General features: G+C 44.4%; 2 protein-coding genes across 3 annotated transcripts in view; one reads left to right on the forward strand and one right to left on the reverse strand.

Annotated features, from left to right (window-relative positions):
- The first annotated feature begins 37 nt into the window (after nt 1–37).
- mfap3l (microfibril associated protein 3 like) lies at nt 38–7235 on the forward strand. Of its 2 annotated transcripts, none has more exons than XM_079758078.1 (3): nt 38–166; nt 1074–1448; nt 4766–7235. In XM_079758078.1, the coding sequence occupies exons 2-3, from the start codon at nt 1187–1189 to the stop codon at nt 5968–5970; spliced, it is 1467 nt and encodes a 488-aa protein (XP_079614204.1). In that variant the 5' UTR covers nt 38–166; nt 1074–1186; the 3' UTR covers nt 5971–7235. The 2 variants fall into 2 exon arrangements, with proteins under 2 accessions (XP_079614204.1, XP_079614205.1); XM_079758079.1 differs by having other exon boundaries at nt 39–166; nt 1155–1448.
- Nucleotides 7236–12927: 5692 nt separating this feature from the next.
- The window catches only part of actn3b (actinin alpha 3b), a 29557-nt gene continuing 28997 nt past the window's right edge, over nt 12928–13487 (reverse strand). Inside the window, exon 21 of the mRNA XM_079757549.1 lies at nt 12928–13487. This exon is cut by the window's right edge and continues 524 nt beyond it. The gene's annotated coding sequence lies outside the window, so the exon portion shown is untranslated.

Genomic DNA, 13487 nt, shown 5'->3' on the forward strand with positions numbered 1-13487 from the left:
TCATCCATTTTGGTGCGCGGCGCCGCTCCGTCCGTACGCTCTGGTCCGCACGGCAGCGCGCACATAGCGGGACGAGTCGAGGCAGGGCACGGTGGCAGCGGAACACATCTGCATCTGAATCCGCTGGTTTATCGCTGTCATGACGTGTGGATAATCACGATGTGAGGTACGTTCGTTGCCTTCTGATGCAGAAATCGATGGAAAGAAGAAAATCTAGCGAATTTTCCTCTGGGTCTGAAACGAGTCGAGTGTCCTAGCGGGCGGTGAAGCTAACGTCGGAGCTACATTAGCCATATCGTTTTGTAGTCTAGTAAGGTTGCGTGGGTTTGAGGGCGGTACAACAGCCGACGGACATGCTAAAGCTTCAACATCTGTATTGCGCGCAGACAATCAGGTCGACGTATGCATTGGGTGGTCGTGTGTTTTTCTGTACCGACGAAGCGTGTGTCTATTCCGCCAATGTCACGGCTTAGGAACGATAAACACTTCACGGTCAGTAGCGCTGAGGAAGGTCCCGTGATAATGTTCCAGGCTATAGCTGCATCCCTTGATCTATTCTTCTCATGACATGCTGTATATCCGATCCCCCATATATACGCTGGGGCGTCCTGGTGATGGATGACGTGTTCAGGGCACAGTGAGAGTCGCTATTGATCTCCGTTATGTTGGGACGTCAAGTCAACAGCGCTCTCGATGCGAGGTGTTTAGCCCACGTCAATAGGCTGAGTAGTCGTGACTAATCAATGTGAATAAAACCACCATCCCCTTTCATGTTCTACTTTTCACCCCTTGATTGCATCTTTCCATATTTATCTAAAATGGGATGCAGGCTACAGCGGTCGGCTTAGGACATGGAGGCCTGTGCGTTTGCTTTTTAGCCTAAAATAACTGTTTTATTGTAATGCAACCCAAAATACCACTGTATAATACCACAATTGTAACCCAATTTTTATTTCTGAAAATATTAATTGATATTCCGACGGCGTTATGGCCACATTGGATGGGATGTGTTGCCTTGTTGACAATGCTGGGTATCTGAATTGCGTTGTGTGTTTACTGTGTTTCTACTCTAGTGGAACTCTAAAAGTATCGGAGCTGAATACCGGATTGCCTTGCATTAACCAGAGATAACCTTTGGAACCATGAACCCTCAGTTCTCTAGGTGACACACCGACAATCGGATAAAATGTATCGGGCTGGAGGATACGCGGTGATGATGCTCCTCGTCCACACCACCGGGGCCCTGTGGACGGATTTGGACGGGAACCACACGGAAAACGCCACCGTGCCAGATGGAGGATTTGTCCCCGTGTTGTTCACCAAAGTACACCAGATTATCGCCCGCGAGGGGAACTGCGCGCTGATTGATTGCAATGTCACCGGAGACCCGTACCCGGACGTGCAGTGGTTCAACTCGCACGGAGAACGCCTGGACACCGTAAGCATCGGTAAGACAACCCTGGCTCTACAGCATGTCACTGGAAACCACGAGGGTTGGCTTATGCACAACCCCTCTGAATAATGAATGTTTAACGTTCCCAGGACACCCCCAGAACACCCAGCTTCCATCTCTAGCCAACTGTCTTGGCACTTGACTTAGAGAATGTATTCAATTCGTCCATCAAAGGACTTATTGTCTATTTATTGCAAGAGGCCGCCCCCCTTTAGAGTATAGGGAGCTCATGTGATAATTGTTGCAATGGCCCTTGTATAGTACAAACACAAGGCCCACATAAAATAATAGCAAATGAATTGGTCAAATGTGCCTTATGCAAGGCATAACTCAATGGCAGTAAGAAATATATGTTAAAACACTAGAAACTTGAAGAAATGTGAAGTTGAAAAGTTGGTCTGACCTTTTCTTCCGTAGCGCAGAAACGTTTCCATTGTGTTGTATTGTACCGTGTTGGTATCAGTGGTGGACAACAGTCTATTACACAGGAGGGGACCAGAGAGTTGCTATTCACAGCTGGTGTTGAATAGGGACCAGGCTAGGGTCTGTGAATGGGCCAAAGTTTGGCACAGAAATTGATACAGTTTGACCCTCGAGTTGTCTCCCACTTGGAGGTTCTTCAAGTTAAAAACATCAGTCACTTAAATTTATTTTCTTAATTGTTGAACGGGTTACATTTGTGCGTGTGAGGTATTCATATAAAAACAAAAAATGTTATGAGGATTCAAAAGATTTAAATAGAGTCTCCACATGGAAATGGTTGTTGTTTGCGCTAAATTATTTATTTATATCTTTGTGAAAATGCCTTGTTTGTTGGCTGTGGTGTCAAACAATTAGAATTCGCCATGGAGTAACTCAGGAGGGACAACATGAAAGTATTCGTGTGGGTTTGCAAGTTTGAACCAAACTGCTTAAACTTGACACAACATGCAGAGAAACGGTTTTGTCAAAGAACACTCGCACACACACAACAATCAAGAATCCTTAAATTGATCGATGCATTGAAAATAATTGATTATTCATCACACACACTTAACAACGCTACAAGATCATGAAGGGAGTAAAATGTGTTGATAGTGGGTTGATTTAATCACGGTTTGTAACATCACAGAGTTAATAATATGAATAAGTAAAGTGGTTCTTAACATAGCACTGGTTTATTTTAATACGTTGCTAGTGCAGGTGAGGAAGAGCCATTAAACATGTTGAAACTCGTATGCAAGCCTGTTCTTTCAAACCCTAATTCTGGTTTGGAATTTCTCTATTAGATAACAAACACACAAACCCATGCAAGCAGACTTTGAACTATAGGGTTAATGTGCAGCTGTTCTTAGGCCCACATCCATGTTTATCTCCAAGCATTTGCTTTTGTTTGTGTCTATCTTCCCGTGCAACAAACAGGACTAGTGGTTCAATGAGAAGATAATCGCAGCATTGTTGCGTTTGACTCACAGAGGATGTGATTCAGTTATCCTCTTTCCAAAAAAAGGTTCGGAAGTAATTTATTAATTTTGTTGATTTAGTCAACAGCCACGTTTTTGAACAAAACTGTTTTTTTAACATTCCTGTTGTATTCTCGAATCATTTAGATTAAGTGTAATACTGTTATTAGTTACTAATACAAAATAAATTAGATCAAATCACACCATATCATTGACTGACTTGTGTAAGTCCTTGTTTGAGCACTTGTGATGCCTTAGGTCCTTCCTCTCTTCTCCAAGTACATACTCATAACCTCATTCTCCCTGTTGTGCTCAGATTCTGTACAAAGTCTAGTTTGTTCGAGGTAAAGTCACTTTTGCAGCACTTGGTTACTTAGATAACCCAACTTTGATTATATGCCATGATTGTCCTCAGCCTTACTTGTTACTAAGTTACTTTGGAGAAAAGCATCTGCTCAATGATTAAATGTAATTTAAATATAATCCGTCACTACATAGGATGGCAGATGTTAAACTGAGGAGAAAGAGATTCAGCACAGGTGCATACTGGGATTTTGGTTGACCAAAGGGGTTGTTAAGCGTCTTTACTTCTACCGAGTGAGAACCACAACTGGGGCTTTTGTAATTTACAGAAAAAGCATCAACCTCTTGTGGTAATGATTCAAACAAAACCCCCAAAGACTATTGTGGGGTTCATGCAGTCTGTCGTCTGCATAGCTGTTGGTCTCCTAGCCTTCTACCTACACACCAAAATGAATAGGCCTTGGCTCACGCTAAATGCTTACTCCTAGCGTCACCAGCATCCAGGTATGACCAGCCACATGTTTAAATATTGATGGCTCATGGCAGGAGGGATAAGGTCACGGTCTAAGGCACGACGTAAGGCTGTGGATAACTAGCAATTAGCACTTCTTCTGCCTTTGTTATTGTTTATTATTATATGCTCAGGTGAAGAGTCTCAAGATTCATGGAGGGCAGTTTGGGATGTTAAAAGCAGGCAGGAGGTAGACAACAGATGAACAGTTAGTTATAGAGGATACGTCACAACAACATCGTTTCCTATGTAGTCTGGGACATGGTTCACACTGAAACATCAGATCCAGTTCATGCATTGTAGTAAGTGGGCCAGTCAGTTTGTTATATATGGATTTTTGTGGATGTTGGCTGTGTTCCAGGAGATAATGGACCTCGCTAATCATATCCCACATTCGATTCTATTAATAAAGCAGGGCCATGGCAAGGGTAACATGTGGTCGATATGAATAGTATCTCACAGAAGAACACTCCAATAAATACATGCTCTTTGTACACTGGTGCAGAAATGGCGTGTGTGTGAGTGTGTGAGTGAGTGAGTGAGTGTCACAGTGCTGTAGCTTTAGGACATAGAACAGCGCCTGAAAAGGATTTGACAGAGGTAATTTTAGATTATACTTTGTGTTTTATAATGATAATCTGGTCAGTGTTAAAGGTCAGCGTTGGCCAAGAGTGGGTAAAATGAACAATGGCTTTTTGCTAAATTGACCAAGTAGAAAACTGAAAGTGCTCTTATTCACAATAGATTTGGTTTATCCATTTTAATAGCATGACCTGTTTATCTAGAATACACCAAATGGGATGTTTGGGGTGGAGGTTAGAGCGATGCAGTTTCTTAGAATGCAGTGAACTCGTACAAATACTGTGGTTTCATTCTTAGAACGCTGAGAACCTAAAAATAGCTATGTCCTTTCCAATATGAGAATAATAACAGACAAAAGACCAACCAATTAAACATGTCTCTCTCTCTCTCTCTCTCTCTCTCTCTCTCTCTCTCTCTCTCTCTGTCTCTGTCTCTGTCTCTGTCTCTCTCTCTCTCTCTCTCTCCCCCTCTCAGAAAGCAAGTTCTGGCTGCTGGACAGTGGCGTCCTCAACATCACCTCCATCGACTTCGCCGACCGCGGCAAGTACACGTGCATGGCGTCGAACTCCCACGGGCACGCCAACTGCACGGTGACGCTGCGCGTGGTCATCACCCGCGGCGACATGGGCGTGTACTACATGGTGGTGTGCCTGGTGACCTTCACCATCATCATGGCGCTGAACATCACGCGCCTCTGCATGATGAGCAGCCACCTGAAGAAGACGGAGAAGGCCATCAACGAGTTCTTCCGCACGGAGGGCGCCGAGAAGCTGCAGAAGGCCTTCGAGATCGCCAAGCGCATCCCCATCATCACGTCGGCCAAGACGTTGGAGCTGGCCAAGGTGACGCAGTTCAAAACCATGGAGTTTGCCCGCTACATCGAGGAGCTGGCCAGGAGCATCCCGCTGCCGCCGCTCATCATGAACTGCCGCACCTTCATGGAGGAGATCCTGGAGGTGGTGGGCGTGGACGAGATGCGCCACACCTTCCTGCGCCAGGGCCCCGGCGGCCCCCACCACCACCTGGGCGCCATTGGCGGCGCCGGGCTGGCGTCGATCGGCGCCGGCGACGTCTTCTCCATCCTGCAGGAGCGGGAGCAGGCGGAGCGGGAGAACGAGCGCGGGAGGAGCGCGTCGCCGGCGGGCGAGTCGGACAACTCGTCCATCCACGACCAGCCGCAGCACATCGCCATCCAGGTGTCGGTGCACCCCCCGCTGGCCGCCGGCGGGTACTGCAGCATGGAGAGCGAGGCGGGCCCGTCGTGCTCCTCGCCGCCGCCGTCGTCGGACGCCCCGCGGGACGAGGAGCAGGAGGAGTCGGAGGAGACGGAGGAGTCGGAGGCGACGGAGGAGACGGAGGAGTCGGAGGTGACGGAGGAGACGGAGGAGTCGCAGGAGACGGAGGAGACGGAGGACACAGAGGATACGGGAGAGTCGGAGGAGCCGGAGGAAGCGGGAGAAACCGCAGAAGAAGGAGGAGACTCCGAGGAAGGCAGAGGGAGGCGAGAGGAGGAGGAGGAGGAGGAGGAGGAGGTGGAGATGGAGATGGAGGAAGAGGAGGAGGAGGAGGAGAAGGAGGGAGAGGAGAAGATCTCCGTACCGGCGGCGGCGGAGCCGGAGCAGAAGGAGGTCCGAAGTGCTGCCCCGGCCTGCCAGGTGATCTACGAGAGCCACGTTTAAAATCCGGTAGCCACACAAACCTGGAGCCGATCTGCAAGCAACAATCAAACAAGCAATCAAACAGACCCGGGCGCTGGAGCAGTGGCGTCACGCTGTCCTGCTATGCATTTCCACAATATCAATAAAGGAAACTAAGCTAAAGAGGACGAGGAAGATGCTACGGGATACACGTCACACTGAGTGACTCTAGTTACGGTCTCTCTTTTAAGATACTATGTCCTTTAGAGGGCCGATGTTGATATGTCCTTTGACCCTTGTTTGTTTGACCTTTTATGTTTTGAATGTAAAGTGTCGGGGGGGGGGGTTAGAGTGTTATGACACCAATGTAAAGTACAGGTGAAGGGTCATAGTGTCTGTCCTTGTGGTCATCGTGGACTACGGTTGTTTTCCCACAAGGATGATGTCTTTCAGTTTCACTTTGGCTCTAGATTTTTATACGAGAATGCCTTGAAAGCCTCTCGGGGGCCGAAGGCTGTCTATGTTTTGTTTTTCCCCGACGATGACGAGTTGTTGAAGAAATTGTATTTAACTGCTGTTACAGAAAACCCACTGTTGCTGTACAATGTACAACGTGTTGCTCAATGCTTAAAAAAAAAGAAAAGGAATGCATGCGCTGGAATTAACTTCATCCTGAATTTAGAGCTTAGGATGCGCAGGGTTCGATGGTTATAAGGCCAACCTGCGCAAATAGTAAAACACAACAGCAGATTATTCAACATCATTTCTTACTCGGTCACTCGAAATTCATACCTTCCTACTTAACCGTGGTTGCCCTTATGATTATTATTATTATTATTATTATTATTATTATTATTAACAACTATTTACAAAGTGTCTTACAGTTGTGTTACGATGAAATGGAGAAACAATGATAGCGGCTTTTTGAATTTAATCATCAGTGTTTTAAATTGTGTTGATTTATATTCCATTGTAGACCATTGATTTCCTTTGCGCCCCTCTAGAAACGTATGTCAGCTCCCTGTCTTACTTTTCTCTTAGGACCGACCAGAGCCTGAACTCGCTTTCCCAGGATGCTTTGCAGTCCTGCATACAGTTAGTTCTGCATGTGATTACAGCCTGAGACCCTTATTTAAGGTTATACTGATGGGTCGCCAAAAGGCCTTTTTTTGTTATTTTTCTTTGCTCTGATTGGCTCTTAGAGGGCCAAAGCTACAATGTGGTTCTGCTTTAAATGGTGATCTAATCTTGCCATTTGCCATCCTTTTGTAGTGTAATAAAAAACGACTGCTGTGTTACCATGGTTCCCGTGGCTGCTTACTTGTTAGGAAGAGTGATTTGACACCTGTGTTCTGTCAGGAGACCCAACATTGATCCAATCAAGCTGACTTTAGGGCAGCAAGGGCACCTTCACAGGCGTTACCAAATTCCAAAAAATGACAGAAAACGCCGGTTCAACCATTTATTTAACTGAGGTTAGTTTAAATAAATATGAAACAATCAACTTTTGAGAGGTGCAACCCGACGTCACTCTGTGTAAACCAATCGCGTAAACCGGCGATCACAGCGGAAGTCGCCCACGGGAAGAAGAACTTTGTTTACCATGTAGCGTTAGCATTGTAGCATCCCACTGTTTACTTAAGAGAGGCTGATCGCCGCCGTGTTCTTTCAACAGCTGGACAAACCTGCCACGAGGGGGTGGTTCACAACATGACGTCACACAAATGGGGCCCGGAAGTGACGCTTCCACAATGGCGCAGCAGTTTGGTTAATCGCCTGATGTGAATGAGCCCTTTTAATCCAGCGGTGGGCAAGTGAATGAACATCTAGAAATACAATTCTAGAGAGGAACAAGCATACTTGATCCTAAATTGTAGACATCTTGGAGAATGTTTCGGTTCAAACAAACATATTGCTGTTATAAATTGTATGTGCGGTGCACTCTTTCATAATAATCAGATAACCCTCAGAATCCCAAACAATGGAAGTTGAGCAATAGAAGCCAGGGCCAGTGTGAGTACCAAATGTGTTCGGCTGCCAGATCGGTTCGGGGGTCCTAGATGCGCAATAATGACGCACTTCCTGTAAACGATGTCATTAAATGCGCATGCGCATACTAACGCTGACATGTTTTTCCGCTCTTTAGGTAAGTACTGTATTAACGATCTCCTTTTCTTTTCTAATCTATGAATAAAAGAGGCGTTTTTATGTGACTAAACACTCCACAAACTATTCGAAGCAGCATACTTGAGAAATAAAACAAAATAACTACAGCCAACTTATAATAAAGCAAAAACAATATAAATAAAATAGATAGAAATTTTAAAAATGAACTAAATTTGTATGAAGTTGTGTGTGTGTGTCGGGGGCTTTTGTAGGTGATAATTACCCTTAACCTAATACCATTGAATTAATTGTTTTCTGGCCTTAATTCTGAAAACTACCTTTGTCTTTGTTTATTTCATTTATTTTCACAGAAATGGAAGGGTTTTATACTGAAGTCAAGCATTACCTCAATCTAAAAACATACCACAGTTTAACAACAACCGCCCCAAACCCAGAGAGCAGGAAGGCCAACATTAGGAGGGTCTCAAAGACCTACTTTCTGAAAGGTAAGTCACAGTGTGTCAAACACAAATGCACATTTGAGCCAGTTTATCGGAAGTATTCTGTATTGGCACTATTCCTTTGCTTTTTTCTTCCAAGTACTGCCCAAAACATTTGCATTTTATTTTGTTTTATGAAACCATATTCGACTTGCGCATTGTTGCGAGTTGGAATTTCACATCGAACAGATACTTTAAACTGTGCTAAAAAAAAAGCAAATTGTTTTTTTGCCACCAAGATAATATATTTCTTATTTACTGCCATTTGATTTCTTTTGTTTTTCCTCAGAATGTTATTGTTTTATTTTGCTTGTGTATGTGTGACATAATAACACGACAATGTAGAAATGCTCAAAGATGTTTAAAATATTAACTTTCTCAATGACAAATGCGTTACACTTTTTCTATTTTAAACATTTTACATTTAGCTGTTCCTCAGTTGTATGTATTGTCTTATTTATTCTGTTTTGCATGAGCAAATAAAATCTCAATCATATGACTGTCCAAGCTCTTCATTTTCAGTAAGTAGAAACTAGAAAATCTATATAGAAAATATTAATTATGTACTTTTGTCATTACAGAAAATACTGTCTTAATATCTAACTTTAACAATGGCAATCCTTACTTTAACATGTGAAAATAAAAATATACATTCATCAGCGCTTATAGACTTATTTACAATGGCTTTGTGAGAGAACGGGCTCCGTTCAATGAATTCAAAACCAAAACTGATTGAGCACCGTTTATAAACAACCCTTCCGGGTTTTTTCCGTTGGCTTGTGTCGATACGTCAAGTGTCGATACGTCATCTGTAAGCGCAGGACCCCGAACCGATCTGGCAGCCGAACACATTTGGTACTCACACCTGATAATGACATGCCATGCAGGGGGTCGACTAAATGGTGCCACCTGCTGGTGGACTCTGGTTGCAATCAAAGGAAAAATAATATACAGGTGTGTTAAAATTCAGCGCCCTGCCTCATTTTCGGCCTTGAAGTAACAATTAAACACATTAAGTATAAGAATTCTACATGTTTAATTTCTGAGTATCTCACTCTGTGTGTCTCTGTGGCGCAATGGAGATAATGGATGTTTTCTGTCTGAAAACGTAGCTAACGTCTAACGTCAACTACAAGGGTAACTTTTCAGATCAGAGTTTTCGGCTGAGCTCAATGGCACAACGGATATGTACCATGTTACGAGTGTACGCGGCCCGTGCGTCAAGGACTTCGAGTCCTGGTCAGGTTGGTATTATCGTGATAAAAATTATCATCGTCTTAGCTCATGTCTATTGTAAAGTAAATAACAACTAGTAGAACCTCCGAGCGTCTCTTAGTGTGCGCCTCGGTGGCGTAACGGAGTTGGGCGATGTACACTGTCTTGAAAGGAAATCTCATCTGAGATCCGGAGACTTAGGTTCAAGTCCTGGCAACAACACTCCAGGGAATCTAAATTCACTATTAGAATTTTTGAAACTTTTAGCAAATAAGAGGTGCCTACGCCAGGGAGCTGTTTGCTATCTACTCTGGGGACTTGGGTTCGATTCCTCCCATGGGAGGTTTGTGGGGACAATTGTCTAGTGAAGGGATCCATTCTCTCACACATTCATTTCGAATGACTGTCTGGGTGAATGGACAGCTGTGAATGAGTGCACTTATTCACAGCTGTCCATTCACCCAGACAGTCATTCCCACTCACCCATCCATTCTGAATCACTGTCTGGGCAAATTAATTGTTGTGAATTAAGTCATTCACAGCAATCAATTCACACAGACAGTTATTCACACTCATCCATTCACCATACAGTCATTCCCACAAAACCTGCCAAGGCAGGAATCAAACCCATGTCCCCAGAACTAATAGCAAACAGCTCAATCACCTGCGCCACCCTGGCACTGACCTTGAGTTGGTGAGAGGTTATAATTGACTTTACAATTCACATGGCATGGTTTCAAAAATGGATGTGGTCGTTGGTGGGACTCGAACCCATGACTGCAGCGCTTATGAACGGCAGTCCTTATTAACAGCAGCACACTCCACTAGACCCCAGAGGTGCTTCCTATCAAATTTTCTGAGTTACATCTCAAATTACAATTGACATTACATTGGTTACGAAAGTAACTCGACAGTTCCTATGAGGATGTCCTTGGAGGGATTAGAACTCGGGTCTGCAGTGTTTACAAAAGGCAAGCATCTCCACTGGACCAACGCGACGAGCACCCTACCTCAGTCTCTGCCTTGAGGTAACAAATTAAGTATGAGAAATTTACTTGTAATGTCTTGTATAACGTCTTGGTTGATTAGATGATGGCTGATTGCCCTTGCATCAGTGGTGCAGTGGAGTGCAATGTTGGATAACGATGTGGAGACCCACGGTTCAATTCCTGCTGATGTTGGATTAAATTGGACGCTAATGTAAGTTTTAAACGTAATTATACCATGTCTAGTAGTTGTACATTGTACAGTATCAAATACCAATCCTCTGTGGGGAATTGATAGAGGTGTTGGCTAAAGCTCTGGACACCAGGGTTAAAGTCCCGCTGATAGTCCTTAATTGAAGCCTCCTATTTCTATATCATGTGAATCTTTTATTAAAGATGTATTTGTTATAGAATGAGATAGAGAGGAAGATATAGGAGAGGGCATGACCACAGGCAGGATTCGTAACCGGATCGCTGCGTCCAGGGTTATATAACACGCGCTCTACCCGGTCAGCCGCTGGGGCGCCCCAATAACAAGAGAATTTAACCTCCCCCAAAAAAGTTTGGTTCGTGTTTGTGGCGCAGTGAGAGGGGCTGTTGGTGAACACTAGGTTCAGGTTTCAGTCCCTGCTGACACGGCCAGCAAGAAGTCCCCCAATATCAGCAGATCCTTTTTTTGGTCCTTTCGGTTTGAAAGTGGCTTGTCTTGAACTACTATAAAAACAAAGAAGCTTAAGAAGCGCTGTGTCCTTCTTGGCGTGTGTGTGCAGTGACACAGAAACGTGGGCCTTCAGTGTGCGTCCGCTATTTCGGGGGTGCAGATATGTGGGTGTGCGCCCCTAAACCCACGCACGCTGTCCACTAAACCTCTTCAAATATTACGTTTCCAATCACAATTGTTTTTAATGGTTTTATTTAGTATGGCTGTTTGATGTACGGTAGCGAGAAGCGAGCAGGTATCATTTTTTGACTGATAAGTTCACAGTGAAATACAGGGAGACAGCGGCATCACTCACTATTAGTACACACATCCAATAAATACTGTTCATTTTCACACAATCACCAACTGTCACGAAGAAAGATGACAAGGCACAACCGTCATGTAGTCATATAATATTCCTTTTGTTTTTATTCCAAAAGTGCGTTTCGTTTTTCCTTTTTAAACTTTGAAATGCATTCACCTTCTTTTGTCCTTAAAGTGGACATGTTTTCGGACATAAATGACTTGGGGAGGGGGGGGGGTGGAGAGGGGTGAAGAAGAGGAAGAGTAGTCATCATCACACACTACTTGCACTATTAATAATATTAGGGTCCACTGTCTTTAGACTCTTTACACAGAGGTTGATTAATTATGAGTCACACCTGTGTTTGTCCTACGTTATGACACTGTGTTAAAGGTCCCATGGCATGCCACCAGGTGTGGGTTGATTAGCCGTTACAAGCCGTTTTGAAAATCGGTCTCTTATGACATCACAAGTGGGCGTGTCCACCTAGATGTATGACGGATAGATGAGCAATGTTTGCTACAGTCCACCGGGATCGCCTGGTAGACTGATCTATCCAGCGCACATCTAGGTGGACACGCCCACCTTTGATATCATAAGAGGCCGATTTTAAAAAAGCTGCATTTAATTGCTAATCACACTCACACCTGGTGGCATGTCATAGGACATTTAAGGGCCCATTGACCTGCCCCCTTTCCTTAAGGGGGACCAAACCCCTTACATTGCTCCTGGCTGACATAGTCTTTGGCTTTGGTCTCACGTTAGAAGCCATCCCTTGTCTTAATCTAGTCTAGAACTTTCCTGGTGCCCCTCGACACGTCTCTCTCTCTCTCTCTCTCTCTCTCTCTCTGCCTCTATGTCTCTCGCCCACATTTTTGCAGAGAGAATTTTGGGGAGTTAGAAGGGTTATTTCCCGTCCGATCGTATTTTTGTCGATCTTATAGCCCCCATTCTCCCCCTGCCCCCATCCAGGCATTCAATTCCTGCTTCAGTGTTGAAATTTTCCATAATGCATTCCTCCTTTCAATTTAAGTTTTTTCAGTTTCTCTTGTCATCACCGAAACTTTGCCAGTGTTCAAATAAGCTCTCTGCCGCCCCCCTCCCCCCCCAGACCAAAAGTGTGATGGTGTCTGGGGTAAAAAGTGGCGTTGCCCCTTGTGTTTTAAACGGGTTTGTTTCATGTGAAGCACCTTTCTTTTTAAGGAACGAGTCGGTCGACTCACAAAGACAGCATTTAAAGACTGGAACACACAGCATGCATGCGTCTGCACGAATTACACAACCAACAACCAACCAACCAACTCTTTTTTTTTTTCATTAGTTTTTCTTTAATTACCCTTCTACAAAAAATATGTCATCTGGGAGCAGGACAGGGAGCCAGAGCAGAAGGCTTCGCTCGGTAACCGCGTTCGAGATTCTGTTCGAAATCCCTTTCTAAAACACATTCGGAAAAATCTAAATGATCTCTGAACATGACACCCTCATTGACAACACCGCCCACCTCCAACAGACATAAGTATAGATTTAAATATTCATATATATATGTCCCCGATGCCTAACCTTTACCTCAGTTCAGTGCAAAACCTGCCTCATGTCTCGATGTCTGTGTGTGTGTAAATGTTTCAGGTTATCTCTTTTTTTAAATCGTAAGACCGCCGCAATGTGGCGGAAACCCAAAAAGGGGGGAGGAGGGATAAGGGACAGTCCAAGCAGAAGCTAGGAGGGGGTGTGTGTGTGTGTGTGTGTGT

This window comes from Pollachius pollachius, assembly GCF_949987615.1.
Source record: "Pollachius pollachius genome assembly, chromosome: 20".
Lineage (NCBI taxonomy): Eukaryota > Metazoa > Chordata > Actinopteri > Gadiformes > Gadidae > Pollachius > Pollachius pollachius.

Excerpts from the sequence above, each read along its gene's own strand:
- mfap3l (XM_079758078.1), top strand. The coding sequence starts at position 1,187 with ATGTATCGGGCTGGAGGATACGCGGTGATGATGCTCCTCGTCCACACC. Across the intron at positions 1,449-4,765 it reads CCTGGACACCGTAAGCATCG|AAAGCAAGTTCTGGCTGCTG; the intron begins GTAAGACAACCC and ends TCCCCCTCTCAG.